General features: G+C 44.9%; 1 protein-coding gene across 1 annotated transcript in view; it reads right to left on the minus strand.

Moving 5' to 3' along the window:
- The window catches only part of GRK4 (G protein-coupled receptor kinase 4), a 384,904-nt gene that overhangs the window by 261,348 nt on the left and 103,701 nt on the right, over window positions 1-19,855 (minus strand). The window contains exon 3 of the mRNA XM_078678547.1: window positions 7,625-7,737. Within this exon, the coding sequence (XP_078534673.1) occupies window positions 7,625-7,737 (113 nt within the window). The remainder of the gene's footprint in view (window positions 1-7,624; window positions 7,738-19,855) is intronic.

The following is a 19,855-nucleotide window of genomic DNA, read 5'->3' on the forward strand; positions in this document are numbered from 1 at the left end:
TCATTTCCTGTTCTATGTGCCATTAAAAGCTGCTGCACCCATGACAACTAAGTCTTCAAAGACCACATTTGCAAACATTTTAATGCAAAATTAAATAAATGATCAAGGTAGTAATTTAGTGAAAGCTGTTCAAGTTACGTCAGGCTCTCTTGATCGGAAAAGCAGATGTTATCCCAATTTTAATGTGTTGCTATTTCCCCTCATAATATTTCCTGGTTCCGGACATGATTGGAAAAGGCCAATACGCTTCTTTGTAACTCCAGCGCTAGGACAACACCACATCCGTACTGCCCCCCCTTCCAAGCCCCCCCACCAGTGCATTTATTTTCCAACAAATAGTTGGGTCCAGGTGCTTTCAGTCGGGTATGGGGTGATACCTGTCGGATTCCACCAGAAATTTTTCCACAAGCACGCAGACAAAAACGCACACACTCTCTCCCTCCCGGATTTAAAAGTCCTAAAAAATATTGGTTATTTTACAAAATGTTGTGTTTTCCCTCTTAGTGCCCCTACCAGGCTGCATTCCTTTCCCTTTCCACTGCCCCATAGGCCGCTCTCATGCACCCTGCTTGTCATACACTGTATTTAAACTATATATACCAGCCTGATTGTCGGAAAATCTGGCGCCCTCCACTCCCCCAAAAATCTTACTAACCAAGCCACGCCCCTGTCAGTTACTTTCGACTCCAGGAAACCGCAGCTATTTACGGTTAGCTGTTTCTTCTTGGTGTTAAAAACATAATGTTTGAGCTGAACCTTGAACCTGACAAGTCTGACAAGGTACAGCCTGGCTCGCGGCGGAAGCATAAAAATATGTAACCCAGGAGACTTTAAGAGGTGCTTGACTCACTTCTGTCCTGTGAAGTCTGAAACTGCAACATTCACCCTCATGGCTAAAACAGAAATTCATTGACGAGATTTCTGAGCAGGAATGTTTGATAAGAGCTGGCGTTGTAAACGCCGAGGGCCTTAATTTGAGCTTAATAAATGGCCCTGGGACTCCAGCTTACCCAGCAACAACCCACCCATGGCCTATACATGGCACTGAGAATCCAGCTTACCCAGCAACAATCCACCCATGGCCTAAAATTGGCCCTGGGACTCCAGCTTACTCAGCAACAACCCACCCATGGCCTAAAAATGGCCCTGAGACTCCAGCTTACCCAGCAACAACCCACCCATGACCTAAAAATGGCCCTGAGACTCCAGCTTACCCAGCAACAACCCACCCATGGCCTAAAAATGGCCCTGGGACTCCAGCTTACCCAGCAACAATCCACCCATGGCCTAAAAATGGCCCTGAGACTCCAGCTTACCCAGCAACAACCCACCCGTGGCCTAAAAATGGCCCTGAGACTCCAGCTTACCCAGCACCAACCCACCCATGGCCTACAAATGGCCCTGAGAGTCCAGCTTATCCAGCACCAACCCACCCATGGCCTACAAATGGCCCTGAGACTCCAGCTTACCCAGCACCAACCCACCCATGGCCTACAAATGGCCCTGAGAGTCCAGCTTATCCAGCACCAACCCACCCATGGCCTACAAATGGCCCTGAGAGTCCAGCTTACCCAGCAACAATCCACCCGTGGCCTAAAAATGGCACTGAGCCTCCAGCTTACCCAGCACCAACCCACCCATGGCCTACAAATGGCCCTGGGGCTCCAGCTTACCTAGCACCAACCCACCCATGGCCTACAAATGGCCCTGAGACTCCAGCTTACCCAGCACCAACCCACCCATGGCCTAAAAATGGCCCTGAGACTGCAGCTTACCCAGCACCAACCCACCCATGGCCTACAAATGGCCCTGAGAGTCCAGCTTACCCAGCACCAACCCACCCATGGCCTACAAATGGCCCTGAGAGTCCAGCTTACCCAGCAACAATCCACCCGTGGCCTAAAAATGGCACTGAGCCTCCAGCTTACCCAGCACCAACCCACCCATGGCCTACAAATGGCCCTGAGAGTCCAGCTTACCCAGCAACAATCCACCCGTGGCCTAAAAATGGCACTGAGCCTCCAGCTTACCCAGCAACAACCCACCCATGGCCATTCATCTGTATTTTTAAAAAATCTGAAAAACAAATAGCGTGGAACAAAAATTGGCAAAGCCAATAGATCCAACTTTAATATGCTAACATATTACAGTTTATGGCTGTGCCCCAAATTCTGTTTCCAATACTTGCAGTATTGCATGGTACCAGCACTATAACGGTGTGGCATAGAAACAGTATCACTGAAAGTTTGGGAAATACACTAAAGCGCACGGACACAGAGAAAAAGACAAGTTGCACAAATAAACAGCACCCATTTGTGTGTACCTGTGTTTGCATTCAGTAGCACATTATAGCCAGGCCTGTTAGCTTTGCTATGCTTGTTGTCAATTTATTTGAGGTCTCTAGATTTTAACATTTCTGCCTCCGGTTCAGCATTGGGTGGGTGTGCTGAGTTCAGGATTTTACGCACAGAGAAGGGCTGTTTTCCATCAGATGTCTTCTGGCAGTGGATGCAATGCTTCAAAGCTGTCCTTGCAGCACTCAGCTGACCCGGATGCTGTAACGTGACATAGTAGAGTGGTTTCTCATTCTCAATGCCCTTTGCCACTGCACCTGACGCTTTGTACTGCACAGACTGCACAAACGCTTCTGCCAGCATTTCCGGGCTTTGCATTACTGTTGTTTTGGAAGGGGAAATGAATCATAACAATACATTTACTGAGGGCACATAGTGTTAAAAGAGACACTGCATTGGCAGACAGCTCTATCAACTGCAGTTGATCTCTTTGCTAGCTCATTATGCAAAAAGTTGTGCTACCTTCTTTGTTTCTGCAAACATCCAGGAACTGGAAAACATGTCAAATGTTTGTTTTGTTGTTTTTTTATTTGGTGGCAAATAGTAACAATAGGTGTTAGTTATCTGGAGAGAAAGATGCTTTATTGTTCTTTGTTCAGCAAACAGAGGGCTGGCAGATTTTTAACCATTTGCCTGTCATACATACACCTATAAGTACTGGTGACTCGATTGAGTTCCTAGAGATAGATAAAAGGCACAAAAACACTTTAGAGAGGCATGCATTTGTTACTAGGGGCTAGATCTACAAAATATGTTTGCAGTCGCATTCAGTGTGATTCACAGAATCGGGCCATTTGTGACTTCAAAAATGCTTTTTGTAATGTACAAACACCAAATTGCGATTCGGTAACTTGTTACTAAATCGCAATTTGTGTTTGTGAACAAATAGAGAATTGCTAATTTGAAGGGATGCGTTCAGGGCGCCCCTTCCAAATAGGAAATCTGAATGGCATGTACTAATATTTAGCGACCAAAACGCAGTTGCAAAACATTTGCACTTTTGCCACCAATTAAAAGTTTGTGGTAATCCATTCGCAAATGGAACGGCGTCCCCTTGGGACACTTTCCTTTGAGAATGTTTGAAAAGTAAGTTTTAAGAGCAAGCAGTGGTCCTCTTAAAAAATAAAAAATGAATGTTTCAGTTTCCTCTTGAAAAGCATCCTATTTTCCTTTGATGAAAATGGGCTGCATTTGAACAAAAAGTTTGCTTTTTTTAAAAGCAATCACGGTCATGGTGGTCTGCTGACCCCAGCAGCCCACCGTCCCTCTGATGGCAGCAGATCCTCGTTAGTCACAAGTTGCTACCTTTCTTATAAGTATTAATGAGGTAGGTCTATTTGCGACCCACTAGGAATCGCTGATTTGGAAATCAGAGCCAGATTTCACTTTAGTTGTGATTACCAAACTGTGATTCGTAAAAAATCCTTATTTGGTAATTGATGTTACTAATGTTCGTACATCTAGCATAGATGCCTACATACCAATAGCAGGGTAGAGAATGGAAGGGGTGTTTTTAGCAAAATTCGAAATAATATATGTTAAGAAAATTATATGTGATATTAACGTGCACTAAGTGAAAAAAAATGCAATTTTAAAATGTAGTAACTAGCCAAACTTACACATACTAGGCCTCAAAACTATTTAAAGCAGCATTTGCTTAGCACGTAGTTTGACTAAAATGTGCTGATGCACACATCAAATGTTTAATTCTTGACCTTTCCATGAGCATGTTTTTTATTGAATAAATGTTGCACATAGCTCTGCAAAATGTTTCTTCTTATACAAAGAGTTCAAAATGCTTGTTATTAGTAGAATTAAGAAGAATACTCACATATAATGCAGCACATAAACTAATCTTGACCTCTTGTAACATACTTTTTTTATTTCCACAGGATGAAATCATTAAAAGGATGTTCTTTCGTTATTGCAGATGTTTTGATTTTTACATAGCCCACTGTTAATGCACATATCATTTGCTTTATTAAAAGGATATACATGTAGTCTTATTCGTGGGAAAGTATGTTTAGTATGTAGAAGCCGCTTATGTCGTTAGGCTGAAACAACAAAGTTGCACGCTCGAACGTTACTGTCTGTACACGATTGTGTTTCGTGTGAGAAGACGAGAAGTGAAGCTATTTTCAGAAAGAACGTTGAAAGATGATTGGACAAGAGGAGGAGAAGATGCAACATTAACTGCAACATTAATTTTGACTTTATATATTAGTGCGTGTTTCTAGAGTAGGACACACAACTTCTTCCATGCCTTCCACAACAGATTCTCTACGCTACTCCCTGACTCTTCTGCCATCCTATTGATTGGGGTTGCTACTGCACATTTCTCTTGATTCTATATGATGGAGGTGTAAGAGTAACCCCAGGATTGTGTGGTTTATATCAAGCTAGCATGAATTCCATTTTCTATCCAGAGGTAGCAGGATTGTAAGACGCAACTAGGATGTCACGTGTGCTAGCTAGCTGTGAGGAATGATGACTACAGAGTGTTGTTAATAAACCATTTGGGGTCAAGCTGCTCAGTGAAGAGTGTTAATAATGTGATCAAAAAGATTGGATTGTAAACAAATTACCTGAAGAGAAGTATCTTAAGGTTTTCCTTCAACCTTTTTTGAAGCTTATTAAATAGGTTACCAGTGGAAGGTGAGATTTAAGTACATAAGGACAAGCGCTTGATATCAGAATACAACCATTTTAACCCCTTCCATGCGGCCGCGATTCTGCGCCTGTGCGGCAGAATCGGGAGTGGGCGGGTTTATGACGGCCCCCAGCCGTCATCAGCACACGAGCCCCGTAGTGCATGATGGCTGGGGGCCGTCATCAGCCTGGAAGGGGTTAAGGACACTTTTTAGAAGATTGAGATATTTTTTATAAGTGTGTGGCTTTACACAATCAACAAGCAAACTGTGTTGTAGAAACAGTGAACTGACTCATCAAAGAGAACAAATTTTATTTCCATTGGATGGATCTGAGGAACGTTCTGAGGGATAGATATTGAACCTGCCAATCAGCACCACATAGCACTACTGTTGTGTCTGAATTTGAGCTACTATAAATAAACATTCTAAATATTACTAATGCTCTCGCACTGGTTGTGGGATATTTCCAAACTTAAAGTTAGGGAATCTAAGGTGCTTACATTAGGAAAAAGTTAGAAGAGAAACAGATATAAAGTAAGTAGACCAGAGATAAAATGTAATACGGTAAACAAGATGCATTTTGAGATAAGGTACCTAGAGGGAGGAAACCTGGTTGGACAAAGAAGCACTTGTCTAACTTTTCACAGGTACAGCACGCGTTCAGGATGTTTCAAACTGGAGTAAAGATTACTGACGCACGTTGGTGGGGGTACGTGACATTTGTTGGTTCTGGTGGGAGCGAAAGAGAGAGGTAGAAGGAAAATATTGGTACAAATGGTGCAGGTGGAGAATGTTCTGTTTTTGTAGCAGGGCCTTGCTGGGATGGTTGGAAATGCAAAGTGTTCCTGTTACTTACTGTGTATTTGCAAGATGCTGTCCTGGTTCTTTACACAGTGTAGCTTCACTGGAGTGTAGCATCTGCAGCTGGAAAGCTTGTTTGTGAGAATGTCTGAGCAAAAGGAAGCGCTAGGTACAACAATCAAATTACAAGGATATTTTTAAAGGTGTTATATATTTAATGAAAGCTTTCATTATTGATCTTTATGGGAATTGGTTGGGAATTGGTAGCGTTCACACATAGTGCCTGATTTAGATATCCGTTATCCATCATAAGCTGCTTATGTTCTGTGTCTACAGGGTTCTGCTGGTGATCTAATGTTTAAGAAAACTGGTGGAGGTTTCTCAACCCTTTAACATTCTTCGTCAGTTAGCTACCAGGTTTGAACAATTCTAGCAGCTTCTTTTTGAATGAATAAAACTCCAGAGCAATTGACAGCGGTTAGACTATTTGCAAATATTCTGCCAATCAGTTTTTGTGTGATTAAATAAAAACCTCATCTCTCACTTTGGTGCCCAAGATCAGCATCACATGAATAAAATGAATGTATAACGTTACAACGCATACATGCCTTTACAACACAGTTTTTACATCGCAGCATCCTTTACAATGCATTATTTTACATCGCATCCCATTACATCGCTTTTTCAGAAACTACCCTTACAACACATTCCATTACATCGCATTATACCTTTACAACGCATACCATTACAATGCATACCATTACATCGCATTTAAGGTAAATGTTGGATAGTATAGGGGTAATAATTACTATTCTAACTCGAGTGAGTGCAACAGTAGGGTAAGTGTTGGATAGTGTAGGGTAAAAATTACTATTCTAAATCCAGTGAGTGCAACAGTAGGGTAAGTGTTGGATAGCGTAGGGGTAAAATTTACTATTCTAACTCCAGTGAGTGCAACAGTAGGGTAAGTGCTGGATAGTGTAGGGGTAAAAATTACTATTCTAACTCCAGTGAGTGCAACAGTAGGGTAAGTGTCGGATAGTGTATGGGTACTATGTGTTGTAATGCTATGCGTTGTAATGGCTTGCGATGTAATGTCTGCGTTATAATGACATGCGTTGTAGTGACATGCGTTGTAGTGACATGCGATATAATGGCTGTGTTGTAATGATATGCTATGTAAAGGATGTTGCTATGGAATGACTGCTATGTAGAGGTAGTGCGATGTAATGACTGCGTTGAAAGGTTGTTGCCTGAATAAAATTACTGAGTGGTGGATATGTACTACCAGTTGAATGCAGAGTGCAATAACTTGAAGGTGGAAAATTGGGTTGTGAATGTTCCTGAGGAAGAAGATAACATGCAACAGAACAGTCAAATTACTGGGGCATTTTAAAATATTTTATATTTATTGATATGCTCTCTTTGTGGTATTTGAGGGGTGTAGTTCTACCACGTGTTTATGTTACCCATCTTATGTTGTTAATTTTCTCTGCCTCCTGTATCGTTATAGTGTTTGACTAGTGAAGGTTCCAGCAACCCTTGATGTTCTTTGTCAGTTTTGTACAGCATTTCCTTGTTACAGTGGGCACTGCCCCAGCTCTCCTTTTTGGCTTACTAAAAACTTCTTTGCTCACATTTCAGCACCTGAAGAGGTATTATCTTGCAGACCTGTAGTTGCATACTACATTGGATGGTATGTAGAATGCAACAACATAGCGTGCTGTAGGCCACAGTAACCACATGACAACTCGTACACACATCCATCTACAATAAGAAAGGTCACGTTTTCAAGTAAATTGGGTAATAACAGCTTACCACTGCGTCCAAGAATTCAATGCATCTTTTCAACTCTGGCCGAGTGTCACAGAATTGCCTGAAGAGAAGTCTTCCTATTGGCTGCTTGTCACAAAGGATGCAGTAATCCTTCTCTGTTAATTGGAACAAAGGGGAGACTAAAGTCATCATGAAAATGAAGAAGCAACATGTGCCATAAAACAAGATTAACATTCAACATATACATGTAATATCTCCCCCTTCAGTCCTGACCTCCCAATTCCAAGTAATCATGTTTAAATAGGTGCGTTTGGATGCAACAAGGCCATCCAATGCCGAACTGAAAAACACACTGAGCACATTCCGAAAGTAATCCTCTGTCCTACTGCCTTCTTCAGCAAGAAGATTCTAGTGCAAGCCACTTTCAGAAAAAAAGGCCTATCACTAGCTCTTGCCCTATGAAATTCTGTTATCATCAGTAACCCTGTGGATCATAATCTCTAGAACAGGATTCTCTAAAGTTGGTCCTGGAGGGCCGGATCCATGCCAGATTTTCAAGATAACTACATTTATCTAAATGAGGATATGCTAAAAATCTGGCATGGATTCGGCCCTCCAGGACAGACTTTGGAGAACCCTACTCTAGAAGATAAACAAACCTAAGTACACTCTTTTAGAGAATTGGGTTTTATACTGTAAACCACCCAAAAAGTTACAGAACTTCAAAAGCAACCTCAGTCTCACCAGGCAATCAATGCAGCTATCGAAGCCATTGGGGCATATGTGATTCGTAATTCTGAGTATAGTGCATGTAGAGATGTAAACATTCATAAATATAGCCTTTGCAGGGGAAAGGCACATAAAGTTATAAGCACTTGCATGGGATATAGTACATAAAGTCATAACATCTTGAAGGGGGGAAGGTTACATAGAGTTATCACTGTACAAGGTAGATACAGTTATAAACACTTATATATGCAATCTAGTGAGGTCCACACTCAGAGAATCAGGATAATCCTGATTTAGAACAAGCAGAGGTTTTATAAAGTCAAGGAGATTGGGGTTTGGCTACAGTATAGCTGAGGATTGAAAGATGGTGATGGATCACGATCACTGTGTCTATCGCGTAGAGTCATACTGAGAAGGTCGCATGAGTCAAGCTCAATGAGGCGGTGTGAAATTGTCCTCACCGGGGTGGGGGCTATCAGAGAAACAGGAATGAAGGGTGATTCAATTGCCGAGCAGAGGATCCATTGCATTAGGAAGACATCTGTGAACCTAAGAACCTTCGTCATAATACGATTGGCTTGATTTTCAATTAGCATGAGTCAATTCTACTCACCATAAGAGATACTCGTATAAAAGAGGCACTAAATGAATCTAACTTTGAGCCCAGAATTGTATGTGTCTCTTTAGCAAACTTATCTTCAGGTAAGAAGGGGCGGATCCCATGAAAACACAATGACAAAGTAAAAAAACCGCACTTGCCTGAACCTTCATGTATAGAGGTGCACCCAGGTCCACCCTAAGCGTCTTTATGCTGGAGACGATGGGAAAGTCAACAACAGATGCAAGATTTAATCAAAAATCCAACTTACGATCTAATGTGCGGAGGTAAAGCTCTCTTTTTACTATTATTACTACTACCACCATTACAACTACTTCATTAGACCATCTTTTACTTGAGGGTCTCAAGGCGCTAGTTGTTTCAGGCATCCAGTCCGCATTCAAGTTTCAGTATTCGCTACATAGAAAATAACGTGTTTACATTTCGATCCCATCGAAAATAACCCAGTGTCATAGCAAATGAAATAGCTCATGTATGATCTGAACAGACACAGAAAGCACTGTGGCGGGTGGCGTGAGGCATGATCTCACCTCTAACCTCTGCTTCTTCTCAATCGCCATGCCTGATTTGCATCTCCCTCTGCAAACCACTCATCTGCATCCTCCTCCTTTCACTCTTTTGAAATACTTGGCATTGCAGTGCTATACTTCTATTGGCAGCTCTACAAGTGACACACTGTGTGACTTTGTGCAAGGAATATAAGCATCCAGTAACTCTAGCATAACACTTCTGTAATATATCCTGTAACGGGCTTACGTGCAAATTGATATGGTTGTTTCAATGCAATTGATCTTGATGTTAGAGAACCCCGATATCTCAGATTCAACGCTAGGATGGGGTGTTAAAGATTAGGCACACAGGAGAAACATATTACCTCCCCTTTAGGCTCACCACTTGCTAACATCCTCAGCCCAATTCTTCTCTGACCTGCTGGTCAGTCCATCCCTTCTATTTCACTACCTGTTACCACTTCTCCCTTCAGTTCACCATCAGTATGTTTTTCCTTCTAAGAAGACAAATATGAGCCATAGGGAGAATCCCCGCCCGCCTATATAGACTCAAATAAAAAAATAGTCTATGAAAAGCTCGCCTAAATGAGTATTTCATGGGTCCTAAACAAATTGTGCAAAGAGGCAGCATAATTTTGTGTTGCACAACTCCACGCTACCCCTAATTATTTTTTGGTGTATGCTTATAGAATACCTTTGCCCTCAAAGGCTGTTTCAGCGTTCTCACCAATGAAGTTAATGTGACTAAGGGAAAATGGGAGGGAGGAAGGGAAGAGAAGCATAATAAAGGTTGTAATAATGAGATAATAGCTGTAGCAATGCGTTTGTCAACTTTATAGCTTAGACTTTTCTGACTTCACTTCAACAATTTGGCAACCAGGATTTAGATTTATATTGGACATCTCCACTGTCTTGGAGGTAAAGGGTCAGTTTACAAACAACAATGGCACACCTTGGCATGGCTGCAGTGTCTTCCTCCTGGGGTACCACTAAGAGAGAGGAATTCCAAACAGTAATTCCTGTCAGCCAGGAGACTCACACTTTCCAACGAATATGGACAGGGTATGGCAGAGATTCAGGTAGCATCCCCCTTAATTTTATTGGAGTCGCCAGCGTTCCCCAAAATCAGGATGGGTTGCCAAAAACGGTAGCACAGAGCAACATTTCCTGTGAGAATGTACCTGGGAAGTGCATGTTTTTTACTTTCTTGCCTTTTTTCCCCTGCATGTATCTGCAAGAAAATTGGCATGCCAAATGTCAGCCAGTTGCACAGTGGGCGTGCAAGATTTCCTGCAGATTTATCAAACTCCGTCAAATTTATCAAACTGCATCAAATTTATCAGCATTCTCGAGAGACCTTAGAGGCTTCTCTTCCTCCCACCCGAGATCAGACCACTGCAGCCAGTAAATTGTGCTTTTTGAAAATGTTTGGTGTGTGAGTACATGGGTGTGTATGTATGAATGTCTGTGTATTTGTGCTTACTGTGAATGGGTGTGTGGGTGTGCTTGTGAAGTGTATGTGTGCACACTTGTGAATGCATGGGGGTGAGTGTGCATGTGGGTGAGTGTGCATGTACATGGTGCAAGTGTGCATGTACGTGTGTGTGAGTGTGTGTGTCCGTGTGTCCCATCTACCCCTTCCTCCTAAAATTATCAGCTGCCACTGTGAAATAAGTTTTAAACCCAGGGGTGAAAACAGAAAGCTTAACCTTAAAGCCTACACACAATTCTAAATTAATAGGTGCAGATTTGTTGTTTTCTTTGTGTTGTTGTTTTGTGCTTTTTGTGTTTTTTCAGCAAAAAGGCTGATAGCATTGCACTTGGAAGACATAGTGTGGGATCAGTGAGCCAGAAAAGGGGCTGAAACACTGCTTGATAATTTTGAAGATATTTTTTCCACTGTCACTCAATCAATCAGGGTTCTTGTAAAGCGCGACTACTCACCAGTTAGGGTCTTAAGGTGCGGGGGGGGGGTCTGTGGTTCAGTTGAAGAACCATGTCTTGAGGTCCTTCCTGAATTGAGGCAGAGACAGTGATTGCCTGAGATGTAGAGGCAGGGAGTTCCAGGTCTTCGCAACAAGGTAGAAGAAGGAGCTTCCCTCGCCTGCGGTCTTGAGGGTCCGTGGGATGCTGGCCTGGGCCAGTTGGGCGTTGTGGAGGTCTTTGTAGGCATGCATGAGGAGTTTGAAGGTAATTCTTTTATGGATCTGGAACCAGTGGAGGTCTCTCAGGTGAAGTGGCTGCAACGGGGAATGTTCAGAATGAGTCCGGCGGAGGTGTTCTGGATGTTCTGTAGTTTCTTTAGGAGCTTTTTGGTAGTACAGGTATAATCAAAATATAGTAGGATGCAATTTCTACCATAAATTGCATCCTGCTATGATTTGATTTATGGAAATGTGTTTACATTGATTTAAGTATACATACATTTTCCGTATGGAACCACTGTTAAAAAAAGAATGATTTATAGCCCTGTTTCTTTTTGAGCAGGGCAGCCTTTGTGTTCAGAGAATCATGATAATTTTGAAGAGCATTTTGCTTTGGTTTGATGCATCATTGATAGTGCTGGTGTAGTATTTTACAGAGACTGATGTGATAAGGTTTCTGTGTCAGGAGCGGGGTGTTTTTTGTAATATAGGGTGCTAGGGGATTTACTTTCCTTTCATTTATATCCTCGTTTGTGAATGGTATACTTCATGACCATCAGTTCTCGAGAGTACCATGGTGCAGATGGTATAGGCTGTGTGTTTTCAGTGGGGCATGATGCTTATGTGATTTTCCAGGATTGTACTGAAGTAGCAGCTACGGATGTCAGATGCTAGAGAGGGAGGTCTCTTGATTGCGGTGTTTTGGTGGCAGTAGCGGTCTGTCGAGGGGCCTTTGATTGAGGTGGATGTCTGAGTGACAAAGAGTGCGAAAGACATATCAGGAGCTCCACACATTTCAGCTTTGGTCATTCCCTCTAGGGCTCATGACCAGGAGGGCTCGTGAATGACAGCAAGGCTGATTCCAACTGAAATGACTGACAAACTCTGGGCATTATGCCCCAGACACATGAGAAGTACAATACGACGAGCGGACCATACGGGACAATACCCTGTCTTAATCAGAGTTAACCACGCCCTGAGGAAGCCCTAGGCTGGATGGCCATGCAAAGGGGGCGAAACACGTGTTGACTGTCACTGTTCTCTATTTACCTGACTCTGAGTCCCAAAGATGAGTCATCACACATAAATATCACAACTAGTAACTTTGTATTGGAATTCTTTCCGCACTTAAAGATGATTTCTCACGTGACCTGACTTATCTTGGAGCAGTAGTGGTTTGTCTAGGGGCCTTTAAATGAGGAGAATGACAGAGTGGAAAAAACATATGAGGAGCTCCACAGATTTCAGCTTTGTTCATTACCTCAAGGGCGCATGACCAGGAGGACTTGTGGATGACAGCAAGCTTTGGTATGGTCTGCAAATAAATGCTGTAGCCTTAAGACAAAAGTACACGAAGTACGTGTGAGGATGTCGGGCTGAGCCATGATTCTGTAATGAAGACGGTGTATAAATTGTGGTGAGTGATGAGGTCTGCGATGTCTGGAACAAGGAGCACAGTGAAGCGAGTGTTAATGAGCATGAGGTGTTCAGTTTGAAGATGAGTAATGATGAGTGGATGAGGTTGGAAATGCACGCAGGGAATATGCGATGTATGTTTTAGTGGTGTCTGGTTGTGAGTGTTTGGGTTGTATTAAGTGTTTAGTAAGGTACATTTTGGCAATCTTACCTGCCAGTTTGTTGATGCAATCTTTTCTGGAGCAGGCATTCTGGCCACAATTCCTTCCTGGCCTGAACAGGCCCCAAAAAGAAGCTGCTAATGTCAATGTCTTTCTTAGCAGTGGCCACAAAGACAAGGGGTGCCAAGGGAAATCGTCAACAGTAGGGACCCGCAGCAATTGGCTCAGCTGTCATAGTGATGTGCGGTACGAGGGCGAAGTGGATGCTGGGGCACTCTTTCCTATAGCTGTCACGCAGGGGACATGGTTTGGCCATTTGGTAAAGATGCAGGATCTGATTTTTTTGTCCAAGTATGTGGTGGTTTCTTGGACTGATGACTTGGAGATAGAGTCCCCGTGCCTGCCTTCTCCACTTCCTACTTCGTGCAGAATTCTGATAAATAAGTGAGACTTCCTGCAGAGGTCCATCCAGCCTTGCCCAGTGCCACGCATCACGCGTGCTCCTAGTGCTTTTTAATGCAAGTCCCCGCATCACCGCATTAAAAATAATCATCACACATTATAGCCCATCCTCAGTGTCAAGCAGGAGCACTGAAATATAGTAATTCGCAGTGTCTGTCTGAGCAAAGCTGGCAGGCTGGTTTGCGCTGCTCGCAGCTTGGGGGCAGACTCAGCTGCTCTCTGGAAACATTTTATCTGGTTCCAACATTCTGATTCACGTGAACCAACGTCATGAGAGTGACTGTAAGGATTTGTCCTATGACTGTGTAGCCGAGAGAGGACACGTAAAGGCGGGTAAGCTGGCGGCACTGGCCTGAGGAGTTTGACGCGGATGTATGATGTTACAACGCATGCTTTTACCATGCATGCTGTTACAACGCAAGTATTACAACACAAACCTTTACAACGCATAGCGCTTTGGGGTGCTGGATAGTGAATAGTTTAATTTACTATTCCAACTCCAGTCCCCGTGGACACCAGGGGGACTGAAGGTGTTGGATAGTAAATTAAACTTATTCCCTATCCTAGAGCGCCCCCCAGTGCAATGTGTTTTAATGGTTTTCGTTGTAAAACCTGCGTTGTAATAGCACTACGTGGTAAAAGTTGCGTTGTAAAGGATGTTTCCCGTTTGACGCACTCACTGTTATATGCTTAGCCCTCTTTCCTTCAGGTCATATGACTGTCCTGACTGAGAGCAGTGACGCAGCGGCAGCCGAGCCCGCACACCAACTAACTGTGCAGCAGGGACTCAACTGCCCTTGTATCCGCGTATGCATTCTCATAATTAAAAGGAATATTTCAGTCACATGCTCCTTGCTTCTAGGTCTCGTTGAATTTATGTGATGCTCTATGATGTCATAGTTGGGCTAAAATGCATATGATGTCATCTTCCCCTGATGTCATCGATATGCTAATTAGGGGTTTGAAGTCTGAAACCATATCTATTTTAAGCCACAGTACATTAGGAAGCCTTCGTTACCTAGACAGTTTGAATTTCTCGGATAATAAACGTACTTCGTATGTGTAATAGTAGGAGATGAGTTCTCACAACCAGAACTGCTGACTTTGTAACTGTGGGGGAAGGTGGACCAGGAGCGAGTCCTGGCGTGGGCTCAAAAGTCACGTGTGGTACTAGTTTGTGAACTTAATTTCCCATAAGCCTCCGGTTGTATTATTTCACTTGTTTTCATTGCCAAGAACGTTTCCGCGGTTATTATGACATAAAGGTTGTTCTGGTAGATAGGAGTGACTATACTGCTCGTCAATCTATGAAGCCTTCCCGCTTGTCCATTGCAGCAAAAAATGTCTGCTTCGTGTGACTGCATGTAAATCAGAGCCACTTCTCCCACCTTTAGTCGTGCAGGCAGTATTTCCTCCTCCAATCACCGTCTTGTAATAGTGTAGTACTCCCCCAATGAGGACGCTGCAAGGTTGGTAGGTTAACTGTATTTATTAATTAATTATGCCCTAAAGAGCGCCGAGCCGCATCCGCTCTGTGTCGGCTATTTCGCGCTTCTGCCTCACGCTGCGCGCGCATCCCTGAACATGGCGGCCGCACGTCACGTCTGTACGTGACGTGCATAAACTAGACTGCGCCGCTACATATCTCCCCTTTTTTCCCAACAAACATTAAACTCACTGTCCGTCGCTCATATCAAAGTCTCGAAATCTTGCAGGCTTAACCACCGCCCTACCACTCCGTGTGAGTCTCGGGGGGTCAGGCGGGATCGCTCTTTCCTGCGTCTCTTCGCTCCTACCTCCACTCTCAAGCGCGGTCGCGCCTCCATCTCGCCTGCTCATTCCCGCTTCACTAACTAGTCCTTGATCACCATAGTCTATTCTCTCTCCTCGTTGTTCTCCTCTGCTCACCTCCAACTCTCCATTTGATCGTCCTTGTGCCTGAGACCCTTCTTCTCCTTCTTCTGGGTCTTCTCCATCTCGGTTCCATCCTTGCACTCCATTACATCTGGCCATGCGATCCTGTGACCACACGTTGCCATCGCTCAGTAAAGCCGCTCTACCCCTCACTTCCTTGACTTGCAGGGGCTTGCTGTATTTACTCTCTCCCTTCCTTCTTAGCATGGCCAATTTTACTCGCACCCATTCCCCTTTCTCCAGTGCGGTCTTCAGTAAGGGTTTGTGATCTGTCTTTAACAAGAACCGTGTGCCCCACAAGAACTGCCTGAACCGGGTCATGGCCCATACAACCGCCAGCATCTCCTTTTCTATTACACTGTACTTCTTCTCGGTCTCGCTGAGCGTGCGGGATGCAAAACTGATCGTTTCCATCCTCCCTTGGCCTCGATCTTGCATAAGGACGGCACCCAGTCCCTTGTCGCTGGCGTCCGTGGTTAGTACCGTGGTTCCTTGGGGGTCGTATCCTTGGAGTGGGACTGCTCCGGCCACCTCTCTCTTGACGATCTCGAATTCACCTTGCGCCGCCTCCGACCAGCAAATTCCGTGTTGTCCCGTGTCAGCTGCCTCATGTGATGGGTTTTGGATGCGAAGTGCTGCACGAACTTACTATAATATTCCGCCATTCCGAGGAACGATCGGACTTCTTCTTTGTTGGAGGGCGGTGGCGCATCGCAGATGGCTCTCACATTGTCTGTTTTCGGGGTAACTCCTCGCACCCCTATCTCATGCCCCAGGTACGTAACGGACTCCATTCCTATCCGGCACTTGGTCCATTCGGCAGTGAGGCCCTTATCCTCGAGGATCTTTAGCACCTTTCCTAGTTTGTTGTCGTGATCCGGTCTGTCTCGCCCCATTACCAGGATGTCGTCCTGAAAATATTGGACTCCTTCAGTGTCTTTGAACAGTTGGTGCATCAATTTTTGGAACACCGCAGCCGCCGAGGCTAGCCCGAACGGCATGCGGCGGAACTGGTAGTACCCAAATGGGGTGATGAAGGAGGTGAGCTTTCGGCTTTCCGGATGCAGGGCGATCTGGTGGTAGGCGGAGGTCAAGTCTATTGTGGAATACCATTTGACTCCCCTGGTTCTGGCCAACATTTCCTCGATCCGGGGCAAGGGGAACTTTTCCACCACTATGCTCTTGTTCAACTCACGTAGGTCGACACACAACCTGATCTTTCCGCTTGGCTTCTTCACTACCACTAGGGGTGCGAGCCACTCCGCGCACGTGATGGGTTTTATGATCCCCTTCCTTTCCAGGTCCTGTAGTTCTTCCTGCACTGCATCCCTCACCGCCAGAGGTACATTCCTCACTTTGTGGGCGACCGGCACTGCATCGTCCTTCAGGACTATCTTGTGCGCAAATTTTTCCATCCTTCCGACTGTGCCTCCAAACACCTTGGGGTACTCTGCTTTCCACTTGTCTAGGTCAGGCCATGTTCCCGGTTCTGTGAGCAGTATCTGTTACTTGCCCCCTGGGTCTAGCTTGATGCCCAGGTCTCCTTGGTCGAGCCATCCTAGGACCGAGGGTCCTCTCTCAGATATGTACAGTTTGCAGAAGGCTGACCGGCCTCTGAACTTAAAGTCTAGTGGTCTGAATCCTGCCATGGGAATGCGGTCCCGTTGTACGTCACTGGGCGGATGTCCAGCTTCTCCAGTTCTGGGCCTAATTGTGGTGCAAAACTCTCCTCCCACACCGCTCTTTGGATGATGGTGTAGGGTGAACCGGTGTCAGCCACGACCTTTATCGGTATACCACCAATCAGCATCTCCAGGACCGGTTTCATCGTTCTCTTGCCGTCCACGTTCAATACCTGGCCATCCACGCTCAGTGCTTGATCTTCTATGTAGATGATTGTGACAACATCTTCCTCTGCGCCCTCCTCTTGTTCTTCGTCGTCTTGTCCGACATACTTCACCATGCTCTTCGAGGACTTTCTCCGACACACCTTCTCATAGTGGCCCACTATACCGCAGTACAAGCATTTGGCGCGGAATGCTGGGCACTTCCTGTCGTGCGCCTTGTGCGACCAGCTCCCGCACCGATAGCATGGTTTCTTGCTATTTCCCGCTTGTTTCCCTGGAGGGCCTGGGTTGCCTTGCCATTTGTAGGGTCCCTTTATTGCCGAACCCTTGTTCTTATAGTCCCTGCGGGGCTCTTCCTCGCCTATTCTGTTCACCATGGCGTTGGGGGCTGTCTCTTTCCTCGTTGCTTCCGCACACCTGCGCGCTAGTTCTGCTCTTTTAACTATTACCATCACCTCCTTTAGGGTGGTGTCCCCGCTGGCCCACAACTTGTCCTGCACCGATGTGCACGTGGTATGCATCACCACCTGATCTTTGATTAACTCCTCTTCCCAATTAGCATACTTGCACGTGGTCGCTAGTCTCTTCAAGGCCGCGACATATTCCTCGACCGTCTCTCCCGGGCGTTGTTTCCTTTGCTGAAAATTGAACCTGTCCACTGACACACACACCGCCGGTTTGTAGTGCTCGTTCAGATCTTCGATAGCATGGGCATACACGTCCACGTCGGTGCTTCCTCTTTCTTTTGGCACTAGGCTTTTGTAAATCCTCAGGCCTTCCGGGCCCAGGTTGAGCAATAATATGCGTTTCTTCCTCTTGGGATTGAATTGTTCTTAACTCTCATCCTCCAAGACTCCTATGAAATTATCGATGTATTCCCTCCAGTCTTCCCACTTTATAAGTGGTTCTCCTGGTCTGGGCAGGAACTGCACTGGCGCCGTTGCGTACCTCGCCTGCGCGCTCATTTTCTCGCTCTTGATCGCGGGATGTGCGCTCGCTTGGCCTCTGGGACTTCCTGGCGTGTTGTCCTGTTCTTCTTTGTCTGTTTGCACTTGGGGACTACCCTCGTCTGCCCCCTCAATCTTGCCTGGGGGATCCAGCGCTGTTCTCTCTGTCTGGTGAGTTGCAGCGTGCTCAGGCGTGCTTCGCTTTGTGTCTGTGGGGTTTGGGCTACCCTCTGGGCTGGTAAGTATCTTCTCGGGGCTGTGCTGTGCTCTGCCACGCTCTTTAGGGTGTGGTACCTGTGTGGGGGCTGCTGGTGACTTCACGACCGCCTGCTCCTCCTGGCGTCAAGTGTCTCGTGGTCCTGTTCCTTGCTGCGGGCCCTCTAGCCACCTGTGGGTGCTGTTTCCTCAGTGGCCTGGTTCTGTGCAGGGGGTGGGGGGTCTAGGATCCCACCCTCGTCGCCATTGTAATAGTGTAGTACTCCCCCAATGAGGACGCTGCAAGGTTGGTAGGTTAACTGTATTTATTAATTAATTATGCCCTAAAGAGCGCCGAGCCGCATCCGCTCTGTGTCGGCTATTTCGCGCTTCTGCCTCACGCTGCGCGCACATCCCTGAACATGGCGGCCGCACGTCACGTCTGTACGTGACGTGCATAAACTAGACTGCGCCGCTACACGTCTCTCTGTAATAGAGCAGCCTCCTACGATCTGCTAAGCTGTATGAGCTATGTGTTCGTTCTTGTGTATTTCACATGTATCACTTGTTCTATTTTTGTTAAGTGGGTTGAATTTAATCATTGAATTGACACTACTACAGTGCAATATTTTTGATAGCTTACAAAGCGATGGAAACACAATCTAAGCAAAAAGCGGCTTCTGAACTAGCGTCAGAATAAAGTCTTTCATGAATTAGGTAAAAATTATTTCAAGTGTTTAATTGTATTGCATTTAGGGTGACAGACTGTAGATCCTTTGCATAATAGCTTCCACTCAACATTCCAAACAAAAGCTGGCATACAAGTTGACCTTTTATACAACTGTGCATATTGTGTACGACTATGCTGATCACTCTGGTACTGTTTCTCACACTATACAAGGTTATAATTCCTTATTGTTGTTTGTAAATTCTTTGTGACTGTTTCTTAAACTGTGCATTTTTGCTTGCATCACTATGCTACTATCCCTGAAAATTGTGATAGTCGGGTATTGTTACTGGGCGTCATAATTTAATGTCTGTCAGGGGCCCATAGAAGTTTTAGTTGCTCAAATGGGTGTAATTTCTGATATTTATACGTTTTTCTTGTCTTCATTGCTTAATTTTGCACGTGAGACAGTGTCACTCATAGTAATTGAAATGTCACTCCTAATTACACTAAAATTATGAAAATGTCACACATAGCAATCTGAAACTTTGGCAGCTGCATCCATCTGTGACAGGGGCTGCAGTCTTCTGGAGGTCGCAGTGGTGGAGAACGTTTTCCTCTAAAACACCTGAGATGTTTAATTGCTATGATAACCTATGTATG

The sequence above is a fragment of the Lissotriton helveticus genome, chromosome 2_2 (genome assembly GCF_964261635.1).
Source record: "Lissotriton helveticus chromosome 2_2, aLisHel1.1, whole genome shotgun sequence".
Classification (NCBI taxonomy): Eukaryota; Metazoa; Chordata; class Amphibia; order Caudata; family Salamandridae; genus Lissotriton; species Lissotriton helveticus.